This window comes from Cynoglossus semilaevis, chromosome 8, assembly GCF_000523025.1.
Source record: "Cynoglossus semilaevis isolate Cse_v1.0 chromosome 8, Cse_v1.0, whole genome shotgun sequence".
NCBI lineage: Eukaryota > Metazoa > Chordata > Actinopteri > Pleuronectiformes > Cynoglossidae > Cynoglossus > Cynoglossus semilaevis.
This window is the reverse complement of record NC_024314.1, coordinates 1,590,532-1,610,267: the sequence shown is the minus strand read 5'-3', so window position 1 is coordinate 1,610,267 and position 19,736 is coordinate 1,590,532. Positions and strand designations below refer to the sequence as shown.

General features: G+C 39.0%; 3 protein-coding genes across 5 annotated transcripts; 1 reads left to right on the top strand and 2 right to left on the bottom strand.

The window, feature by feature from the left end:
- Nucleotides 1-1,383: 1,383 nt before the first annotated feature.
- Nucleotides 1,384-3,255, bottom strand: LOC103381476 (60S ribosomal protein L19-like). The gene is made up of 6 exons (XM_008313823.3): nt 3,170-3,255; nt 2,339-2,445; nt 2,125-2,247; nt 1,906-2,026; nt 1,708-1,818; nt 1,384-1,578 (listed from the first exon to the last, which is right to left on the bottom strand). Exons 1-6 carry the CDS (start codon nt 3,172-3,174, stop codon nt 1,452-1,454), a joined length of 594 nt encoding a protein of 197 aa, XP_008312045.1. The 5' UTR covers nt 3,175-3,255; the 3' UTR covers nt 1,384-1,451.
- A 408-nt stretch (nt 3,256-3,663) lies between these two features.
- On the bottom strand, nt 3,664-4,957 carry rbis (ribosomal biogenesis factor). Its single transcript, XM_008313822.3, has 4 exons — nt 4,824-4,957; nt 4,333-4,448; nt 4,135-4,251; nt 3,664-3,954 (listed from the first exon to the last, which is right to left on the bottom strand). The coding sequence occupies exons 2-4, from the start codon at nt 4,441-4,443 to the stop codon at nt 3,886-3,888; spliced, it is 297 nt and encodes a 98-aa protein (XP_008312044.1). The 5' UTR covers nt 4,444-4,448; nt 4,824-4,957; the 3' UTR covers nt 3,664-3,885.
- A 24-nt stretch (nt 4,958-4,981) lies between these two features.
- On the top strand, nt 4,982-19,484 carry gpam (glycerol-3-phosphate acyltransferase, mitochondrial). Of its 3 annotated transcripts, XM_025057562.1 has the most exons (22): nt 5,001-5,134; nt 5,230-5,275; nt 7,680-7,819; nt 8,007-8,126; nt 8,627-8,700; nt 9,500-9,613; nt 9,796-9,945; nt 10,066-10,165; nt 10,311-10,447; nt 10,837-10,936; nt 12,182-12,394; nt 12,667-12,780; nt 12,903-12,988; nt 13,352-13,464; nt 14,279-14,349; nt 14,563-14,830; nt 14,965-15,122; nt 15,388-15,465; nt 15,569-15,706; nt 15,829-16,018; nt 16,589-16,647; nt 16,742-19,484. In XM_025057562.1, exons 1-22 carry the CDS (start codon nt 5,108-5,110, stop codon nt 16,856-16,858), a joined length of 2,613 nt encoding a protein of 870 aa, XP_024913330.1. In that variant the 5' UTR covers nt 5,001-5,107; the 3' UTR covers nt 16,859-19,484. The 3 variants fall into 3 exon arrangements, with proteins under 3 accessions (XP_008312041.1, XP_024913330.1, XP_008312042.2); XM_008313819.3 differs by lacking the exon at nt 5,230-5,275 and having other exon boundaries at nt 4,982-5,134; XM_008313820.3 differs by lacking the exons at nt 5,001-5,134; nt 5,230-5,275 and adding an exon at nt 5,282-7,452.
- Nucleotides 19,485-19,736: the final 252 nt, after the last annotated feature.

Here is a 19,736-nt window from a genome sequence, read left to right as displayed (position 1 = left end):
TCATGTTAGAATGTTCAAAGTGCATTGGTGGAGCAGAAGATATTCATTTTTTAACTCAGTATTTTTCTAATATCTAATACTTTTCCTGCATGTGTAATGTATGATATGGGTGTGTGTCCTGATTATAGTTTGTATTGTATATGTAGAACACAGGAAGGAAACCCAGTAGGTCACACAGACATGCAAGAGAATGGGATCATTCTGGAGGTGAAAAGTCATTAGGGATCACTGCAGTTCAGATGAACCCTTGCCTTTTTGACCACGGCCTTGATTGACCTTCACGATAATGCGCTATGAAATCTATTTTAGTTAAATGCCATAACAGTATACGTAGGTTATATAATAGGCAAATGTATTCCTCACAGTGACAATAATTCTATTTATCTTATGTTATTTATAGCAATTCGATTTACAAATCCGTTTTGGTTTCCCTGTGTTTGACTCCGCTGATTTAAATACACAGCAGTCTAAGTATAGAGCTTCTGTCTTTGATAGCTGGTGTATATACAGTAAGTGTACCAGCTAATCTAGTAAATGCATCATTTCCTAGTCTCTCACCTGAACTTTTGTATGTGCCTCATCTGTTTTGCCTGCGTTGAAGGCCAATAATGGAGTGTGTGATAAAGTCTCCTGCTTCATTTCATCCGTACTCCTCTCCTTATCTAATCCCATTTAGGGTGGCGCTTGAAGAAACATCCGTGCCTCCTGGTAATGAAGAAATACATTAACTCAGCTACAAAAAAGCATCACTGCACAAAGCCCGTTTTCTCCTCCAGTAATCCCTGTAATCTGGCATCCATTTTTATGACTGCTTTTGTCTTTATTTATGCAATACAGTTGTAATTAAATAGTCAGAGGCAATATCTGGAGCTGGGCTGCACTGAGTCATTAAACCAGCAGGTCAGGTTGAACTGAGGCTTTGACTTGTGGAAGGATTTATTTCAACTATTTGAATGTAAAGAGGTCACTTGAAGCTCGAGTGTTTGGTTTATGCAGTGACATGCTTCATATTGTCAACTTTCCTCAAGGCAAACTGGGGAAATATATTAGAGATGTTAAGTTTTGTGTTATGACTTGCAAACCATTAGAACAGTAGTTGTATTTAGTCTTTGTGGACACTAGAACTCAAAAGTATGGACATAAGGTGCAGACTTCAGACGTTAACACATGCTCTGCCGCCCCCTGTTGGGCTCTTAACGCGTTGACACAATAGTTATTGTCCTGTATTAACGACGTATACAATTATCAAGTCCTGACCAAAACCTGAGCGTTCCATTTCTGTATCTTCTTTATTGTTGTATTCAGTTGCTGTTCACCGTTATATAAGTGGCCGGAAGTTTGTATTCCTGTTAGATACATATAAAATTATAATCGTACGATGAATGTCTTTTGATTTGAATTTATTGTAGAACAAAAAGTTGAATTTGAAAAGTAAATTAATCAACTGAGATTCATTTCTTGGCAGTTTCTTCCTCCTTTGACAAATTCTTGATGATTTCTTCTTTCTTAGCCAGGAGACGTTCCTCTCTGCGTTTGCGAGCCTCCTTTGTCTTTGAGCGCCTAGCCTCGGCCTGGTCACTGGATAGTTGATGGTGAAGTGAAAGGATATTTGCTCAGTTATAATTCATTCAAAGATAAACAAAGATTAACATTTTTAATGTGCCATTTTAAGACTCCTAACTCAAACTGTAATAGTTTGTAACTTACGCCAGAAGCTTCTTGCGAGCCTTGTCTGCCTTCAGCTTGTGAATGTGCTCCATCAGAATGCGTTTGTTCTTGAAGACGTTACCCTTAGCCTTCAGGTACAGACTGTGGTACCTGGTGGGAACAGGGAAGAAGTGTTACATAAATGACTACCAATAGCAACTCTGTAAAACTGGAAGTAAAAATTAGATCCATGCTTACATGTGCCTGTCAATTTTCTTTGACTCCCTGTAGCGACGAAGAAGACGACGAAGGATTCTCATGCGCCTCATCCATATCAACTTTTCTGGCATACGAGCATTGGCCGTACCCTTTCTCTTACCTACGGCAAAGAAAAATTGTGAGTCGCAGAGTAAATAACAATAGAACAGGTTGTATTCATGTCCCAGAAAAAATGTTAAGCAAAAGGCCCATACGTACCATAACCCATGTGACGACCCTTGCGCCGAGCCATTGTGTTCTTGCGGCAGCGAGCGCGGGAATGAACTGTCACAGGTTTCCTGATAATTAAGCCATCCTTTACCAGTTTCCTGATCTGCTGACCTGTGGCACACAGTTTTTTCATATTGTCAGAGGATGAGTAGCAGTTCAAAAGCATGAACCTCAAGCTAATAGGGCAAAGAATCAAACTCACGAGAGTTTGCATTTGCAATCTCATTGGTCTCATTGGGATCCAGCCATACTTTCTTCTTGCCACAGCGCAGGACGCTGGACGCCAATCGCTTCTGGAGCCTGAGCATGCTGTTGAGTAAAAAAGTAGTTCAATAGAATAAGGACTACAAAAAGTGTGTCATTATGAATAGTAATTTAATTTCATCGACCTGCACTAAATAAGACATAATAATCTGCATTTTATGGTCTTATTAAGAAGACAATTTATCAATATGGTCACCAATTAACCGATGAGGCTAACAATTGTTCGCTTCAGACATTGTTTATTATAGCGTTTTAAATACATTTGATTAACGCACATGACTTGTCTTACTGATCAAAAAATAATGAGGACGTTTCTTTAGTGCAGGTAATGTTTTACCTGGTTGGTGGAAAGTAGAATGATCACTGTGGTTATTTTTCCTCTGAGGCAAATTAGATCTATTTAATTTTAAAAGCTAAAGCTACGACTTTCTCACGCCAGCTTGCTCGGCTATCAAGACTTTAGTGTGTTATTATTTTTAATGAACATAATATATTAAGTATAACCAGCAAACTGCGAAATTGTATTCTTTGTGATTGTGTCGACCTAACAAATCTGCTGCGAACATGTTGTGACATGTTATAGCTATCTTAGCCAGGTTAGCTCAAAATAACATGCTGCTTTTGTCCGTATTCAAAAGAAATAAACAACTTGCGTTTAGGCTAAATTTAGTCTTATGATTAAATTATAGGTTTACAAAGAACGTATACCACCACATCAACGATTATCATCGAATTAAAATATATATTAACGTCAAAACACGTAGCTTACCTCATGGCTGCCACTAGCTTGATAGACTGAGTCTGCGGAACCGGAAACCGTGTTTTTTAACCATTATAGTTATGGTCACATGGGTAGCTTCATTTTAGCAATATTAAAATAGTTTTCTATAAATTTGCGTTATGTGTAGTAATAATAATTTAAAGTTTAGTTAGACGTTATTGCTTTTGACATTATTTTTTAAACATTTAACTTAAAAGCGTACATTTATTGCGGTGCAGTACAAATGTTTTTGTGAGTGTCCACTAGAGGGCAATACGAGACCAAAAATGTTTACACCAATGGTAGTGCAATACAGTGCAGAGAAGCATAAGTATTAAGTGTAGATAGTTTTCCTTTAAATTATTCAATACATAAGGAAATTTTGCTCCATAATTTTAACTGACCACTTAGGACCAGCTCATCTCCTAGCTCATATTACATCAAATGTAATATTGTTTGTCAATGAAAGATTTTTAAATCAATAATTTTGAATTTTACTCACACTCATTACACAACGAATCCCTCTCTTGATATTTCAAAGATGTACCTGACAAAAATCTCATACACTTCTGCTCAGCTTAAATGCTACAGTAAAGAATACTTGTTTTTATTTATTACAATATTATTCCTTTCATCAATATACACAACCCAGTGGATCCTCTCTGGTAAAAGTGAGCAAACAGAAGTGTTGATTTCCGGCATGATCACTTTCGTATCTTGGTCCATCATAGCTGAGAGAACAGCTGTGCAGCACTGTCAACATTCACAGATTCTTTTGGTGGATCTTTGACAACCTGAGTAAATAATAATACAAGATTCAGGAGGTTTATGGTTACGTATTGTGTACACGTTACATGAGCATTATAAGTAATTTAATTTGTTGTAAAAGTAGATGTAGCTTTATTTATACAAAATTTCTTTTTATGTAAGACTCTTAGTTGACAGTTCAAAATATATATTTTTTTCTTTTTTACCTTGATTTGTTTCTTAGGTTCGGGAGCAACAGACTTCGAAACACTTCTGACATCTCTCTGGACCTCGGAGAAGATTTGATTCAGATTCTCTACCCTCTCATTTTTGACAGCCTTGATCTGTGAAGACAAATCATTTATTATATGCAACAAATGTAATTGTACATGTAAAATTGACAAAAACTAAGAGAGGGCTCTTACATGTTTTAGAGTTGTTGTCACAGGCTTTGCTTTATTCTTGTTCTTTAAGTGCTTGTTTGCCACTTGGAAGACGTTTTTCTGTTTTTTTCCTTTTTGTTTATTCTTTGCCATGTTACCTACAGACATAAATAATAAACATTGACATTATAATGGCAAAGTTATCACTATGAAGACCTTATTTTTTACCTGTTCCCTTGTCTCATATACTCATATAATGACATTATGCTTGATAAAGTTCCCTCCATTAAATATTACAGGTCATTTACTTATAGCATCTAAAAGTTATTTCCCGTTCTCTGTCCAACAGTATCCCTAAACTGTGACGCCGCAACTTGTTGTCAAGTCGGTTGCAATTTGCTGCATGCTAACTGTAAACACGTTCCATTTTGCGGCTATATTGGTTTGATTTTATGAACCTGGTCGTGATATTTTTTATTTTACTATAGTTCAGTTCTACGTTATTGATTATAAAAACAAAACCAAAGACAAACCTCGTTAATAAACTAGTTGTTGCTATTGCAGTCCTCTTTTACAAACGTGCTCGCTCCTCTGCGCGATGTTTACGCGACAGTCGACGAAAGATTGCGTCACATTTTGGCCGCTGCCCCAAAACATCGGTCAGTCCTCCTTTCTGTCATACGGCGTTGCAGAGGCGTGCAGCAAAACCGGTCTAATTCTGCCGAGGCGAGCAGAGCTAACGCGTGGATACCGTATGACGCTCAAGTCTTCGTGTCATTCATGTCAAAGATTTCGACGTCCAGTTCATTTTTGAGATATGAGTCAGCGAAACACAATAACTAAGGTAAGGTATATTTGATAAATCAAGGGCTAGCGAAGCTAGTGCTAACAAACCGCTGTCACCGGCGCCGTGCGCTTTTTGTTCTGGAAACAATGCAGTCTTACACGAACCCTGAAAGCGCGTGGACGGACTCCAATTCATTAGGTAGGTGTAAGGATTTTGCTCCGTTATCAGGTGGTGTGCGGTACAATTTTACATTTTACTTAAGCTCGAGAAGAGCACTGAAAGCATCACGACTCCTGTCGGCTACCGGCAGCTTCAGCTGCAGTTGCTGAATTAGATGTTTCATTCACCTGCACACATACACAAGCACACATGCATTACAGATATAAAACATGACTGTAATGCATTTGTGTTTTATAAAAAAAAATTTAAACACTTCTTTTTTACTACTTATAACAAACTTATAATGTAGTGTTTATAAAGGATGTATGTTTTTGCATAAAACCATGGTTCGATTAAAACCATGTTTTTGCATATAGCCATGGTTCCATGCAAGCCCATGTTGTTCGTGTGCACCGGGGTCAAATAGGCGTCTGGTCTGCCGCTGTCATTGTTTGCTAGTTACTGTACTGTAGTTACTCGCTCCATCTGTCACATTGAGACTTCTCCCGTTTGACCTGCTTCTTGTGGGCAGCTGTCAGCATGTGAGACGGATTAACCTAGCCGTGTGTTTGACCTTAAATATTCCTGTTGTTTAAAATGAAATAAAAGTGTATAATTAATTGGTGACCGGCTATATTCCCTGAGGTCTGCTTTAAAAAATCCACCATTTGTTCATGTGTTATAAATTAGTTTGTACAATATGTATAATATGTTCTGCTATTCTGGTCATTATTACTTTTTGTGTTAAATTTATAAGTTTCCTTTAAACCGTAGGCATTAATATCAGTTCCAGCTACATTTAAAAAAAATGATGCATTAAAATGTGCTTTTGTTTTTTTTCAGCATCCATAAGTTACACATTCTAACCTCAATTATGATCTTGTGTCAAGAATGCTGTGATAGCTGGAACAGAGCAACTCCTCAGTGATGTTTCTAATTTTAGGAAACCTCTATAAGCTATCAGATTTATGAAAGAGACACTGTTTCACTGTGGAAACATCCTGATTACCATCTCTGCAGCCTGTGCTGAAGTACTTCATATATAAATGCGTGACATTATTCTTAGGAGTCTACATAACAGTATGCTTTATGTACTGTCCAAAAAAGCAAGAGCAGTGTGTTACTGTACTGACAATATCACTTACAGCAAACAACCACGTCCACAACAGGCGGACTGGAGCAGTGTCCATTTTCTATTGTGTTAACTGGTATTTGGGGCCCAGAAGGTGTACACCTCCTTCTTTAGAAAAGGATTAGCATGCCTATTGTCTCCCAAATGACAGATGTTCATGGCCGTTGTGTCATTTGAGGTCATGTTTAAGTGAATATTGAATAAAACATATTTATTTTTCTGATAATCAATTATGTAAAATATATTTTTAAACATTTGCAAATTCTGCTATAAAAATACTTCTTGCATTATTTTTTTGTGCACAATGCAAAAAACCCCATTGAATCAGTGAGTCATTTTTTTCATTGTTAATAGATGATTCAGTTGCTCAAGAATCAAAGAAACCTTTGTTTTGTAAGTGTATTGTTGTTTACATCTTACAGAAGTGTAACCTGAGCAACCACAATACACCTGAGAGATAGGGAAGCTGGAAACACCTACTGATTTCTCTGGACACATCCTAAAATCTACAACTATTATGACACCATGGTTCCCATCCTGATGAGCCAGTTCAAGTCCCTATGTGGTCTCAATGTTGTTAGTTAAATGATGAATATGCATTATATGAGGTTTTTTTTTATATATCTTTAGATTTTTATGTGTATTTATGTATTTATTTGTTTAATTAGTTATTTGTACTTGTTGGCTGATTTTGGAGCTGAGTCTCTTTAAATAAAACCAAATTATTTCACAAATGTGAATCAGATTTTTTCAGCCTCTGGAGCCAAGGTATTCCAATCCAAATTCAGCAGTGCTTCTAACTATCGTTAGGTTGCCGTCTCACGTTCCTTTGGTGTCCTTTGTTTGGGGCACATGAAAGGATCCTAGCCACTCAACTTTGTAAGACAATTATCGCCAACCACCAAACTGGTGCCAAAGCCATGGCTTAAGCCTCCTACAGAAGGCCCACTGTGCTTCTGTAATACGGTCATGTTAACGGCAGCTTGTCTAATCCACTTCATTGTAGATTCAGTGCTGGAAGGTTTGGTCTTTAGCACTTTGAAGTTCCAGGAGCTATGGGGTGACTTTGTGGGAAAACCAAACGGTAGAACAACTTTGTAAATCAATATTCTGCACTCGTACGTGAAGAATATTGATTTACAAAGTTGGTTCTTACTATGTTTGAGTTTGTGTCGCACAGTCCTCTCTGCTGACTATTGTCATATTATCGGTCTATGTGTATATTTGGTTCTTCTCGGTTTAATCATGTAGGTGTCTGTATTATTAAAACGGCCAAATTAAAGAAACCAAAAATGTTTTTGTCGTGACCAGCGTGCCAGCTAGTGGTGTTTGCCCAGGCGGAAAGCAGAGAAAGGACGGCACAGGATATGGAGTTGTCAGACGGCCTGTTGCTGCAGGTCAACAATGGAGACCAGTGGTGTAACCGCTGGAAGAATCCCAACGAGGACTCGGTAAGTTATAGACCCGGATCTGAACCATTCATCTTTGCAATGGGATACCTTTTTAGATACAATCAGCCTCGCACGTCTTTTCATTTAATGGGCGTTCAGTGTCTTTGTTACCATGGAGTGACCCTTTTATGTGTGCCCTATTATTCCCTAATCCTTCAGTCATTTTGTGTGCTGCTCTTTTTTTTAGGACCGCAGCATTAGTCCCTCAGTCCTGCGCTGCGTTGCCAGCACATGGAAGGAAGGCCTGCTGAATAGAAAAAGACCCTTTGTGGGCCGCTGCTGTCACTCCTGTACACCACAGAGCTGGGTAATGTTACACCAACCATAATTAAGTGCAACCTGAAATCATTTGCTGCAGCTTTAGTTGGGTCAAGTTTATTGTTTGTTCCACTGTGAGGTGTAGTTTCTTTTTAAGAAACATCATTAAACATGTTTTTGTGAAGTAAGTTCCATATATTAAACATTGAGTGACCCACTTATTCATAGTCAAATTATATTAGTGCTGTGTATACAAAAATGGTTTCACTTTTAAGTCACTCTAGTTATCTCAAATTATTTTATCTCATTTCAATTTGATCAGTCAAAGAGTGGTGACCATATACTGTAAGATTTCAATCTTACTGTACCATAGAGCTATATGCATCTACTCAGCAATGTATATACAATGTATGTTCAGTTTAAATGAGTAAATATATGTGTGACGTTTTCGTTGTAGGTAGATCACCTGGTTAGTTGAACAGTAGACCCCGGGCCAAAAATCTATCAAATCTAGTTTTTATCATTAGTAATATTTTTTTTTCCACACAGGAGAAACTGTTTAACCCAAGCATTCCGTCCCTGGGACTACGCAATGTCATCTACATTAACGAGACCCACACTAGGTATGTACTGTAAAGTGTACACTGTACACTGTATTTTTTGTTTTTTCTTTTGGTATTCACTTTGTTTTGAGATATTATGTCTTTTTAATTATATATATATATATATATATTTATATATATATATATATTGATGACATACACTGGCCTCCCTAACAGCCTGTGTATGATAAATCCAGAGAAGTGAAACGGTGGAAGGCTAGACGGGTGAATAATTTAAAGTTTTTGTTAACGGATACTGGGGCACGTGCCGCTTGGGACTGAGCTCAACAGGCAAAAGTCAATGTGAAGACTCCTTAAATATCTCACTAATAAAACACACAAAAGAAAATTTGAAAACATCAGCTAGATATCAATCTAGACCCTGGTCTTAATTAAGTGTGTCTTATCAAATAGAAAATACAAGAAGTAAAGATATGTACGTAAACTCGATTGAAAACAATAATTGTTGGTGTCATTTAGTTCTCTGTTGCAGTCCGTACTGTGTTTTGGTAATCGTTGTACTTGTGTCGGCTCGTGCATCTTTTGCCTACTTGCTGCTACTTGCCTGAAATCCTGAAATGCATTCTTACCCAAGACATTTACAACCAGATGTGATGATTTGTGCAAAGTCTGTCATGCTCAGATCAAGACATGAGGGCAACCCCTGGCTCAGAGACAAGATCTCTTCTGCAAAGCAAGCGAGAACACACTCCGGACGTGCTGCACTTTGTCTAAGAACGCGTGCCCGTGCAGGGAGCAGAGTTGCGTCTACTTCTTTACATTTTCCGACGTAATGCTTTATTTATGTTTGGTCTTGCAGGCAGCGGGGCTGGTTGGCGCGCAGCTTGAGTTACGTGCTGTTTGTAATGGAGCGAGATGTCAACAAGGATATGTTCACCAGAAATGTGGTGGACAACGTGCTCAACAACAGCAGGTGCGAGTCCACGAGGCGTGCAGAGTTTCTGTCATAATTTAAAAAAAGACAATGAGACTTTCTGGTTGAAAGAAATCCATGTTTTCAACATTATTCATGGAATATTACAACATTGCACATATAGAACACAATGTGTTTTTAATGACTAAACCAATTGTGTGCTCTACTACGTCCAACAACAGTGTGGAAACGGCTATTGTGAATGTTGCCACTGAGTTAGATGCTGCAGCCAGCCAACCAGGCAAGGAGCACAGGGCTGTGAATAAAGTGAAACAGAAAGCACGGACCTTCCTGCAGGAGATGGTAGCCAGCATTTCACCAGCATTCATCAGGTGCATTGTCTGCTAGAGATCCTCAATTACTGTAGAGTTAAAAAAAAAAGTATATTTGCATTTTAAAGTTTCATTGTACTGTCCTGAAACAGGTTTTCACAATGTTTTCCCATTGTTTAGACTCACAGGGTGGGTCCTCTTAAGGCTCTTCAATGGTTTCTTCTGGAGCATACAGATCCACAAAGGTCAGCTGGAAATGGTCAAGAAAGCTGCTACAGAGGTCAGTGTCATGAAGACGTAAAACACAGTGTCCCAGCATTCTGGGTTTTGACCTTTAGACTTGCACTTTTTTCCTGCCTCATATAACTTACCTTAATGCTTATGAGGAGTTGTTTTCAATTGTGTATATTTCTTAAATTTTGCAGCAAAATGTGCCCATGGTTTTCCTGCCCGTTCACAAATCCCACATTGACTACCTGCTCATCACCTTGATCTTGTTTTGTCACAACATTAAAGCCCCTCACATCGCAGCTGGAAACAACCTAAGCATTCCTATCCTCAGGTAAAACTACGACGGAGCTTGGTTTTCGAGACAGATGTAGAAATTAAATGTCTTTTGGTTGTGGACGAACAGGACAACAAAAGATTTCATTTTATTAATGTCATGTTGAATCGGTTATCCTGTTGATTTTTATTTCATGGATGTTTATGTCTTATTTTATGAGCCCCATATAAGTAGGTATATCACTTTCAGCAATGTCTCAGGCCAGCAAATAAACATTCAGGTGGATGAAGGACTTTATGACATGAAGAAATGATACCATAAAAAAAGTTTTTTTATGGTTAAAGAAAATAATAAGAGAAAAATACCAGCTGTAAGAAGAGTTTTATTGTTAAAAGTTGTTGAAAAGTTAGTGTCAAAATGATGACCTTGTCTCTTGCTCCCTCCAGAACTCTGATCCGTAAACTGGGAGGATTCTTTATAAGGCGTAAAATGGAGGAAACTGAGGATGGGAAAAAAGATGTATTGTACAGATCGCTGTTACATGCAGTAAGTTTGTTTATCCTTAAAGCGATGTTTATAAAATACAGTTTTTTCATAATGTGTTATTATGTAGCTGCGGGTCATCTTGGTTTTTCTTGACGTCACTTGTTATATATACTACATATTAATAAAATATATAAATATATTTTGTGGGTTTTTTATTAACTCTCTTTATAGTCAAAGCTGTAGGAAGTACAACCATTCATCCAGCTAAAAAACAAAACTTTAGCAGAACTCCTGTAGTTATGTACAGTGGTTGTGCATCATCTGAACATCTTGTTTTGTATTGAAAATCTTAAATATACTTGAAAGATAAACTAGGAGAAGCATGGATAGGATGGTTTATCAGATGGATCCAGCACACACCATACAGTATGTTTAGAGTTAATGAGTGTAAAAGAGTTGAGAAAACATTGGTCTCTGTGGTTTCCCACTGAGATACGTTTGTTTTGCACTTGCCAGATAAAGATTATCAACTGGAGACACGAGCAGCTGAAGTAACAGAAATGTCACTGAAAGAATACAGACTTACAGGAAGAGCCAGCTAGTTTGTATCTGTCAGGTTTGTGTTGAGCTCTTACAGAAAACTTGACTTGTTTGCCCTCTTCCATTGGTAGAGTCATGGACTCTGTCTTTGAGTGGTAGCCAAACCTGGTCTATTCTCTTCATGGCTTGTTTTAAACGCTGCAGTGCACAGTCTATTTCAGGACAAAGCACCTCCACTCCAAAGTGCTACATAGCCAAAGACAGCTGTGTACATAGTCTACGCAGGAGGACACTGTTGCACAACAGTTTGGTCAGCATGTGTCCAGTTCACTCGTTTTAACCAGTTTAACCATGTCTTTTGTTAAATTATTTGCTGTAAATGGCTGCTGTATACTGTATGGCTTCTAACACTTAGTGTTTGTCAACCTTCTGGTGCCAACCCCACATGGGGTCACCTGGAATTCAACTGTATTCAAACAACTGTATTCTTTCACATTCGTGAATTTTAATCGAGTTGAAATAGAATGCAGCATATAAAAATATCTGAGCTGGCGCATCGTGATTGACGGCTGTGATCACATGACCGCACAAGTGACAGCTAGCTTGAGTTCCTTTGAGTGCTTTGCACACTAATCTGGCCACCACCAAAATAGGGTCAGGGACCATTGGTCAAAACATTGTTTCACCTAAAACATGGAGTGCTTGTTTTTCTGTTGTTATTGCTGTTGTTGTTAACTAATTTTGTTCCTATGTCTCTTGCCTTAGTACACAGAGGAGTTGTTGTGTCAGCAGCAATTCTTGGAAGTCTACCTGGAGGGTACTCGCTCTCGGAGTGGTAAACCGTCCCCAGCACGTGCGGGCATGCTGTCCATTGTTGTGGACACGCTGTGCACTGGGTCCATCGCAGACGTACTGGTCGTACCAGTCGGCATCTCCTACGACCGCATTATTGAAGGCAACTACAATAGTGAGCAGCTGGTAAGTGTTTCGCTGATTCGCTGAAACCATGATGTTGTATCATCCATAGTGAGAAGTAGAGAAATGGTTATAATGTCAGGCTACGCAGTTATAACTTCAGTTGGTCTTGCATGTACATTTGATATATTTCATCCATTTGTGTTGTTCTTTCTACCAGGTATAAAGTGGAAACACGTAGAACCAAAATGCTTGAAACCTCCAGATGTCTACAGTATTTCTCTGTAGTCACTGGTACCATTTTGTCATTTTAAGTCACGGTTCTCTGTTCTCAGGGCAAGCCCAAAAAGAATGAGAGCTGGTGGGGTATAGCGTGTGGTGTGTTCAGGATGCTGAGGAAGAACAACGGCTGCGTGAGGGTGGATTTTAACCAACCCTTCTCCTTGAAGGTGATTTGCGCACTTACAGTTACTATGAATTGACTTAATTAAGAAGCTGTGTAAAAGGCAAAGATGTTTAGGATGTGACACAGCTGAGCCACACTAACTGTCTCATTGTGAATGAATTAAAGGAATACCTGAACACTTGGAGAAATCGTCACGTTCCACCACCGGAGTCCCTGGAACATACCTTGATGCCCGCCATTATTTCTGCTCAGTAAGTGTACACATTTTTTACACTTTTTGTCTTTCAGTGTCATTGCCGTGCCTGAGTCAGAGTGAAAACCTTTTTTCTTACTGGAATCAAGTCTGACTTGCTTTTTCTCCCCGTCCTACTGCTTTACAGCTGGGTTTGTTAGCTGACAATGTGTTTTTCAGAGAGGTTAATGCAGTTCAGTCAAGTCTTGTCCCTTTACTGTGTTAAAAAAAGCTTTTTTGTTAAACAATATTAGCCACAGTCAGCATGGTTCAATGTCTGTCAAGAAAAATATAGTCGCTGATGCTTTATTGAATTCATATGAAAAGGTGTCTTTTCAAACTGCCGATGTGACAGATTTGAATGTGACGTCTGTTCCTTTAGGCCTGATGCTCTGCCGTTTGAGGGACAGGAGGAGGTACAGGTGAACCGAGTGCTTCCCGATGAAATCTTCAGACGACAGCTTATTAACAACCTGGCCAAGCACATCCTCTACAGTAAGGGATTTGCCAATATGACATTTTCAGTTTTAAATATCCACCTTTAATAACATGTGTGTCATATAAGTTACAAACCTATCAAGAGTAAAGTCGGTTTGTGAGGAGTTTCCTACCTCACTCACAAACACGTGGTTAACATTTGAGGAAGCGCTCCCTTTTCTTTGCAAAGCACGATGCTGGCTTTTTTTTTTGTCCATATGCTAACGGGACACCTGCTCACTGGGGCTACTGCCCCCCACTCATGTAATATCATCCATCACGCCGTGTCCTTTAATTGAAATTCGACGCAGCACCGCATCGCTCCATCCTTTTTCACGTCGTTCAAGGAGCTTTGCCCCAGGGTAGCACCGCAGAAACTGGTTCATCCCTGCTTTTTCATTTTACTCCTTTTCATTCATTTGCTTGCTCCAACCAATCACAGAGCCCCAGGCTGGATGGCATGTTGTTTTGAGCCAATAGGATGGAGGGGAGGATAGCAAGGCAAAGGAGGGGAGGAATGCAGTACCACTGCTCTCCAATGCATTCAAAGTGAACTATGCTCAACATGACCTTTAGTAACCCCTGTTCCACAAACACATGCACGCTCTTTTGATTACTCTCTTAATGTGATGTTAGGCAATCGATTATTTTCAACTTACAGAATAATAATAATAGAAACTGTAGAGGATAGAATTTCACACATTTTCACTCATCTTCAGATTGAGATAAGAGCGCTGCCATCCCACAGCTCTCTGTAATTACCTGCGGGTCTTTTTGCTGTGTCTTTTTGCTGACTGTTGCCAATGATACCATTTTTGTCTCTTTCCTGCAGCGGCTAATAAGTCTTCAGCAATCATGTCTACGAATATTGTGGCCTGTCTGCTTCTCTACAGACACAGACAGGTACGTTTTACATTTTTTGTCTTTGTCTGCTTCTTTTTACGCCTCTTGTCCTACACCAAGGTGATCCAAATGTCAAATACCTCTGCATGACTGTACCAGATTATGCTTGTTGTACACCCACTCCCCCGATACCTTGAATGGTGAGCTGCTGCCCTCTGCTGGCACTTACATCAGAGTGTCTGACTGTAACTCATTGGCTGTCGTCTGCTTCAGGGAGTAGTGCTGTCGAAGCTGGTGGAGGACTTTTTCAACATGAAGGAGGAGATTCTGTCACGTGACTTTGACCTGGGTTTCTCGGGGAACTCCGAGGACGTGGTGATGCGTGCTCTGCACCTCCTCGGGAACTGTGTCAACGTGACCAGCAGCGCGAATCGCAACGGGGAGTTCACTATCGCCCCCAGCCATACTGTACCAGCGCTCTTTGAGCTCAACTTCTACAGCAATGGCCTTTTCCACGTCTTCATTTCTGATGCAATCATCGGTACGTTACATTGTTGTCTTATCAATGGATTCTTCCTGTGTTTTTCTCTCTTATCTGATGACAACAAAAAGAATAAACACAAAATTACCATAAATCCAAAATTAAATGTTGAAAACTCTCTTTTGTCTTTACAGCCTGTAGCATTCTGTCACTGCAGCGGGAGTGCAGTGTGGAATCAGCGTCTGACCAGCAGTCAGGTCGTCCTCGTAGTCCTCTTCTCAGTCAGGAGAGACTCATACGTAAAGCTGCCAGCCTCTCCCAGTTTCTTACCAACGAAGTTGCAGTAGCTCCTGTAAGTCCCAACACTTGTATTCTTTCACTGTCACTCTTTATTTGCATCAGAGCATAGCAGAAATTTATGATGTCAAAATGGGGTCACAACCCAAACAAATGCTGGGGACCACCACAGTTCAGTATAAAATGTATTATTTTTATTGCTAATCTTGTTGTCATTATCTCTACCCATAGGTTTTAACATGTATGATTGATTGATTGATTTTCAAACTAAGAATAAATATAAATATTTTCTAATGTAGCCATTTGTCTCATTTTCACAGCCGTGTCAGACCATCTACCAGGTTTTCCACGATGCAGTGACGCGACTGATCCAGTATGGAGTTCTATACGTAGCAGAGGTCGGTTCACATACACATTACAAATAGACCATTTGCCTGCATCTTTACTGTTTACTGTCATATTTATGAGGACTGATCTAAGTGGGCAGCTTTTGTGTGTCAGGAAGAACAGGAGGAGCTGAGCCCCAGCCTTACAGACGAACACTGGTCCCAGAAGTTCCCCGAACCCTTGTCTTGGAGAAGTGATGAGGAAGATGAAGACAGCGACTTCGGGGAGGAGCAGAGAGATAGATACCTGAAGGTTAGGAATTCTAATGCATTTAGAAATATATTTTTAGAGCCATTTAATCTGTGTAGATTATCTAGAAACTATTCACTTTCTTTGACTGTTATAATGAATGTTTTCTTTTATGTCGCCCTCAGGTGAGCGTTTCCGCAGAACCCCAGGCCTTCTTCATTTTCCTCCAGCGACAGCTCAGCCCAGTATTGGAGGCCTACAGTGGGGCCGCCATTTTTATCCACAGTCTGAGTCAGCCCATGGCCGAGTCCGAATACACGCAGAGGCTTTTCCGTTACCTGCTAACCCGCACAGAGAGAGGAATCGCTGCATACGGTAATGCTGCCCTACACACCTGCCTGTTCACTACATGGGAGAATTAAAGGTGTATTTTATACTATTTGTTTACATATTAGATATGGACATGAAATGTCAAGTTAAATGTCTGTATCTATATATAAACAAAAAATATTGTATTAGTTGAATGCTATCTAATTTATACGATACAGACGGGAGAACAGTAGGAGAGAATGTAATCAAACAACTGAGCATCTGTCATGCAGTTTGCAACACACAAGCAAGAATAATGTCATTTTGAAACCATAAACCCAGTAGGTGTTTCCAGTAATGTTGTTATAGCTAACATCCTACAGCATGATGATTTAATTTTTCTATCACAACACAGACAATCCAACTCTATTACAAGCACTGGTTTGTTAACAGAGCGATTGTTTAAGTCTTTTAATATTGAGAATTGTGAAACTGATAGACTGTACATTAGAAGAGGGTTATTACTGCATGATTCATTCATTTTATTTTAACTTCAAATCAACAGATACGCCACACGTTATTGTGCCCTTTGTCTTCAGAGATTTTATTTTCCTGTCATTTTTCCATCTGTTTCAGGAGAAAGTGCTACTCATTACCTGGTTAAGAACACAGTGAAAACATTCAAAGAGCTTGGGGTAAGTGTAAGAAAGTGTATCTTTTTAAGAATCACTGTGTAAACTCCTGTTTATTATGATGATATTTTTATTTTTTGTGTGACGTATTTTTCAGGTCTTGAAGGAAAAGAGAGAGAACAAGGTGACCACTCTGGAGCTGAGCAGCACTTTTCTACCTCAGGCCAATCGGAACAAACTCCTGCAGTACATTTTAGGATTCGCGCTGCTGTGACCAACACCTTGTACGTTACCACTCAGATCCCAGACTCCTCCTACCTAAGGGCTTCTACTGGTTACTTCTAAACAATCCCAGGTGCTACTCTGTGGAACAACTCATCAGGAAGTGCCTTCACCCAAACCTCGCTAATCGTTACCTGTTAACCATAAGAAGCCAGTCTTCCCTCAGTGCGCCAGTCTTCGACTTCCTGTCGCGGAACTGCGCAGCCACTGAAAGCATCACACTCGTAACGTTGAAGTTATGTGACATGAAAATCACCCCCTCTTTGTGAATTTTGCCAGTGAAGTTTAAATACATTTAGAAATATACATATAAAGAGCTACTTTAGACACTGGAACAAGTTATAAATAATTTAACAAAAGCCGGAACGAAACAAGTCAACATGATCTACAGTATACAAGTCAAAAAGAAACATGCATAGAGGTTAACACTGAACATACATTAATGTAAACCTCTCTGTTTGTCTGAAGCCCTGCTGTATTATCTCCACTGCATTATCACACCGTAGAAGAACAAGTGGGAAAATACTTCTTTAGACAGCGTTTTTACACACACACACACACACACTTCACAAAGAAACTTGATTGTAAAGATTCCTTCGACATCGTCCCTGCTGCAAAACGATCACAAACACCCGCAATTCTTCTCCCGCAGTTACTTGTAAATGAACTCCCAAATTCAAACCTGCTTCATTTAAAAAAATAACAAAAAATATTTACTCTGCCTAAAGTATTTACCTGGCAAACACAGCGTGTACCTGCGAACGTCCCTGCGTAGTCATGTGCATCTCTGATTACTTAGTGCATTCAGTAAAATGATGTGAGAGTGGTTTTGTTTAGACAAAATCTGTTTTTGTACAAATAATGAAACATTAAAAAAAGGAATGTTAACACGAACAGCAGTAAAAATACTGACTACCAGCCGGGTACACTTGGCTAACATTTAAATACAGCAAACTCAGAAAGGTAGGGTGACACGTTTTTAAAGGACATCTGTCAGTCACATGTGAATTATCTGCTTTTTCCCCCCTGTGGTGTTAATACAATAAATGAAGCCTTTTTAGCATCGCTGCTGACAAAGCAGTGGCAGTTTGTTAGCCGGCGGGCTACTCAATCCACTGTGTAATCATTTCAGAGGACAGGTCAGTTCAGAGTATAAATGTGTTGTTACTCTTCTGTGAGAAACCTTCTAAAAGGTCGTTTACTTGCTGCTCTACCTTTCAATTTTTTTTTTTACATAACTTGTTTCACATGATTTTTTAGGCCAGTTTATCACATAGTGTAAATATGTAGTCAGTCTGTGAGTAGACCCTGTGAATTTGAGTTTCTTTCTTTTCTAATCTTCATGTGAAATGCATGCTGGTACTCTACCATTGTAAATAACAAAAAAAAAATCCAGGAAATCACCCCGAAACTATTTACGTCTGACGTTGAAGCCTCAATGCAAAGACCTACGCCGACGTTTTTAAGCTCGTATTTATTAGAAATGTATTAAAGAGAAAAAGATTGTGGTGTCTCACATAAGTTATTGTTGGGTAATGAATGTTGTATGCACAAGGTGAAGGCATGTGTTTATACAGTAAAAAGGAGGTGGTGATGGATTCCTTTTGTGATGGGACTGTTAAACGTAAGCTTACCATAAAAATGTGAAAAGTCTGAATGTTTAAATCAGCGTTCTCCTTTTGTCAGGGCAATAATGATACTCGACATGTAATTTGCTATTCAATTCAATGGTTTATATTCATCATTTATACTGAAAAGGCCAGTGACTACATGTCTCTGCAGATTAAGAATTATTGATATTTTTTACCACGTCCGATGTTGACATCTAATCGCTGCATGTTTCTATGCAGGTTTTTCAAATGGAATGAACCATTAACAGAAAAGATTGGCCACTGACACCAATCATTGCATGTTAAAGAAGAAAAAAAGATGTGTGTTGGGGTTCAGAATGGTGTCAGTTCCGCAGGTCATTGGGAAGGCTGGACATTGAACGCATTCTGTAAGCCCGTTACGGTCTGTGTGTCCACACATGATGCAGATACTGTGCTGCATGCTTCCCTCTGGTCACCTTTATTCATCAACTCTTTCATGTCAACGCTACACAAACCTTGATTGATTTTTTTTTTCAGGTCTCGTGTGTAAATTTTGTTAAAATGCATTAGTAGTCATTTGTGTAGAATCCAATCTGTTACCTCCTGAATTTTCATCTTTACCTTTACTCATGTAGAGTACGTGATAAAGTCGGTACACATATTATTTTCTATGACCTGCTGCATAACCACTACAGATAAATGTGCAATTTTTGTAGTTTGAAAAATGCCTGTAACTAAAAATCGGGTGCATTCTTAATGCACCGTACTGTTTTTTGGTTGTTGTTTTTTTCCGTTATTTTTTTTCTGCATGTGAACCAAGGTTATTATAAATCCAGTAAAAAAACTGTAGGTTGTAAAAAGAAATTTGTTTGCGCACAAGTGGGGAAAAAAAACAACATTGTTACTAGGGGAAGAATCACCAGCTCCTCCAAACAAGTGTCACTGTTTTGTTCTTGCTTTTTGAAAAGCAAAGCACAACTGGCATTATTCAAGTTTGTTTTTAAATAAATATGTGATTAACACACATTTCCTTCTTCTTTTTCTGATAAAGTTACAGAATTCGTTGTGGACCGGTATCCTTCATCTTACAGTTCCTGTCCAAGTATGAACGTATGTCAGCCTTTAATTATCATGTACACACAAAAGGTTTTCTGTTTGTCTGCTGCGGGCTGATGTGAATATGTGGTGATTTAACACAGGGGCCCTCAACAACTTCATTACATACAATAAATAACAAAAATTATATTCAGCTTATGTAGACTTTCAGGTAAGTTCACA

Bases quoted from the DNA above. Each gene is read 5' to 3' on its own strand.
- gpam (XM_008313820.3), top strand. From the start codon at position 7,338: ATGTTAACGGCAGCTTGTCTAATCCACTTCATTGTAGATTCAGTGCTG. The intron at 9,614-9,795 runs GTGCGAGTCCAC...GTCCAACAACAG, and splicing joins AACGTGCTCAACAACAGCAG to TGTGGAAACGGCTATTGTGA. The intron at 16,019-16,588 runs GTAATGCTGCCC...CATCTGTTTCAG, and splicing joins GAGAGGAATCGCTGCATACG to GAGAAAGTGCTACTCATTAC.
- LOC103381476 (XM_008313823.3), bottom strand. The intron at 2,027-2,124 runs GTACGTATGGGC...TCTTTGCCGTAG, and splicing joins GGGTCGTCACATGGGTTATG to GTAAGAGAAAGGGTACGGCC. The intron at 1,579-1,707 runs GTAAGTTACAAA...TCAACTATCCAG, and splicing joins GCTCGCAAGAAGCTTCTGGC to TGACCAGGCCGAGGCTAGGC.
- rbis (XM_008313822.3), bottom strand. From the start codon at position 4,443: ATGGCAAAGAATAAACAAAAAGGAAAAAAACAGAAAAACGTCTTCCAA. The intron at 4,252-4,332 runs GTAAGAGCCCTC...TTGTCTTCACAG, and splicing joins TGACAACAACTCTAAAACAT to ATCAAGGCTGTCAAAAATGA. The intron at 3,955-4,134 runs GTAAAAAAGAAA...TTATTTACTCAG, and splicing joins AACCTAAGAAACAAATCAAG to GTTGTCAAAGATCCACCAAA.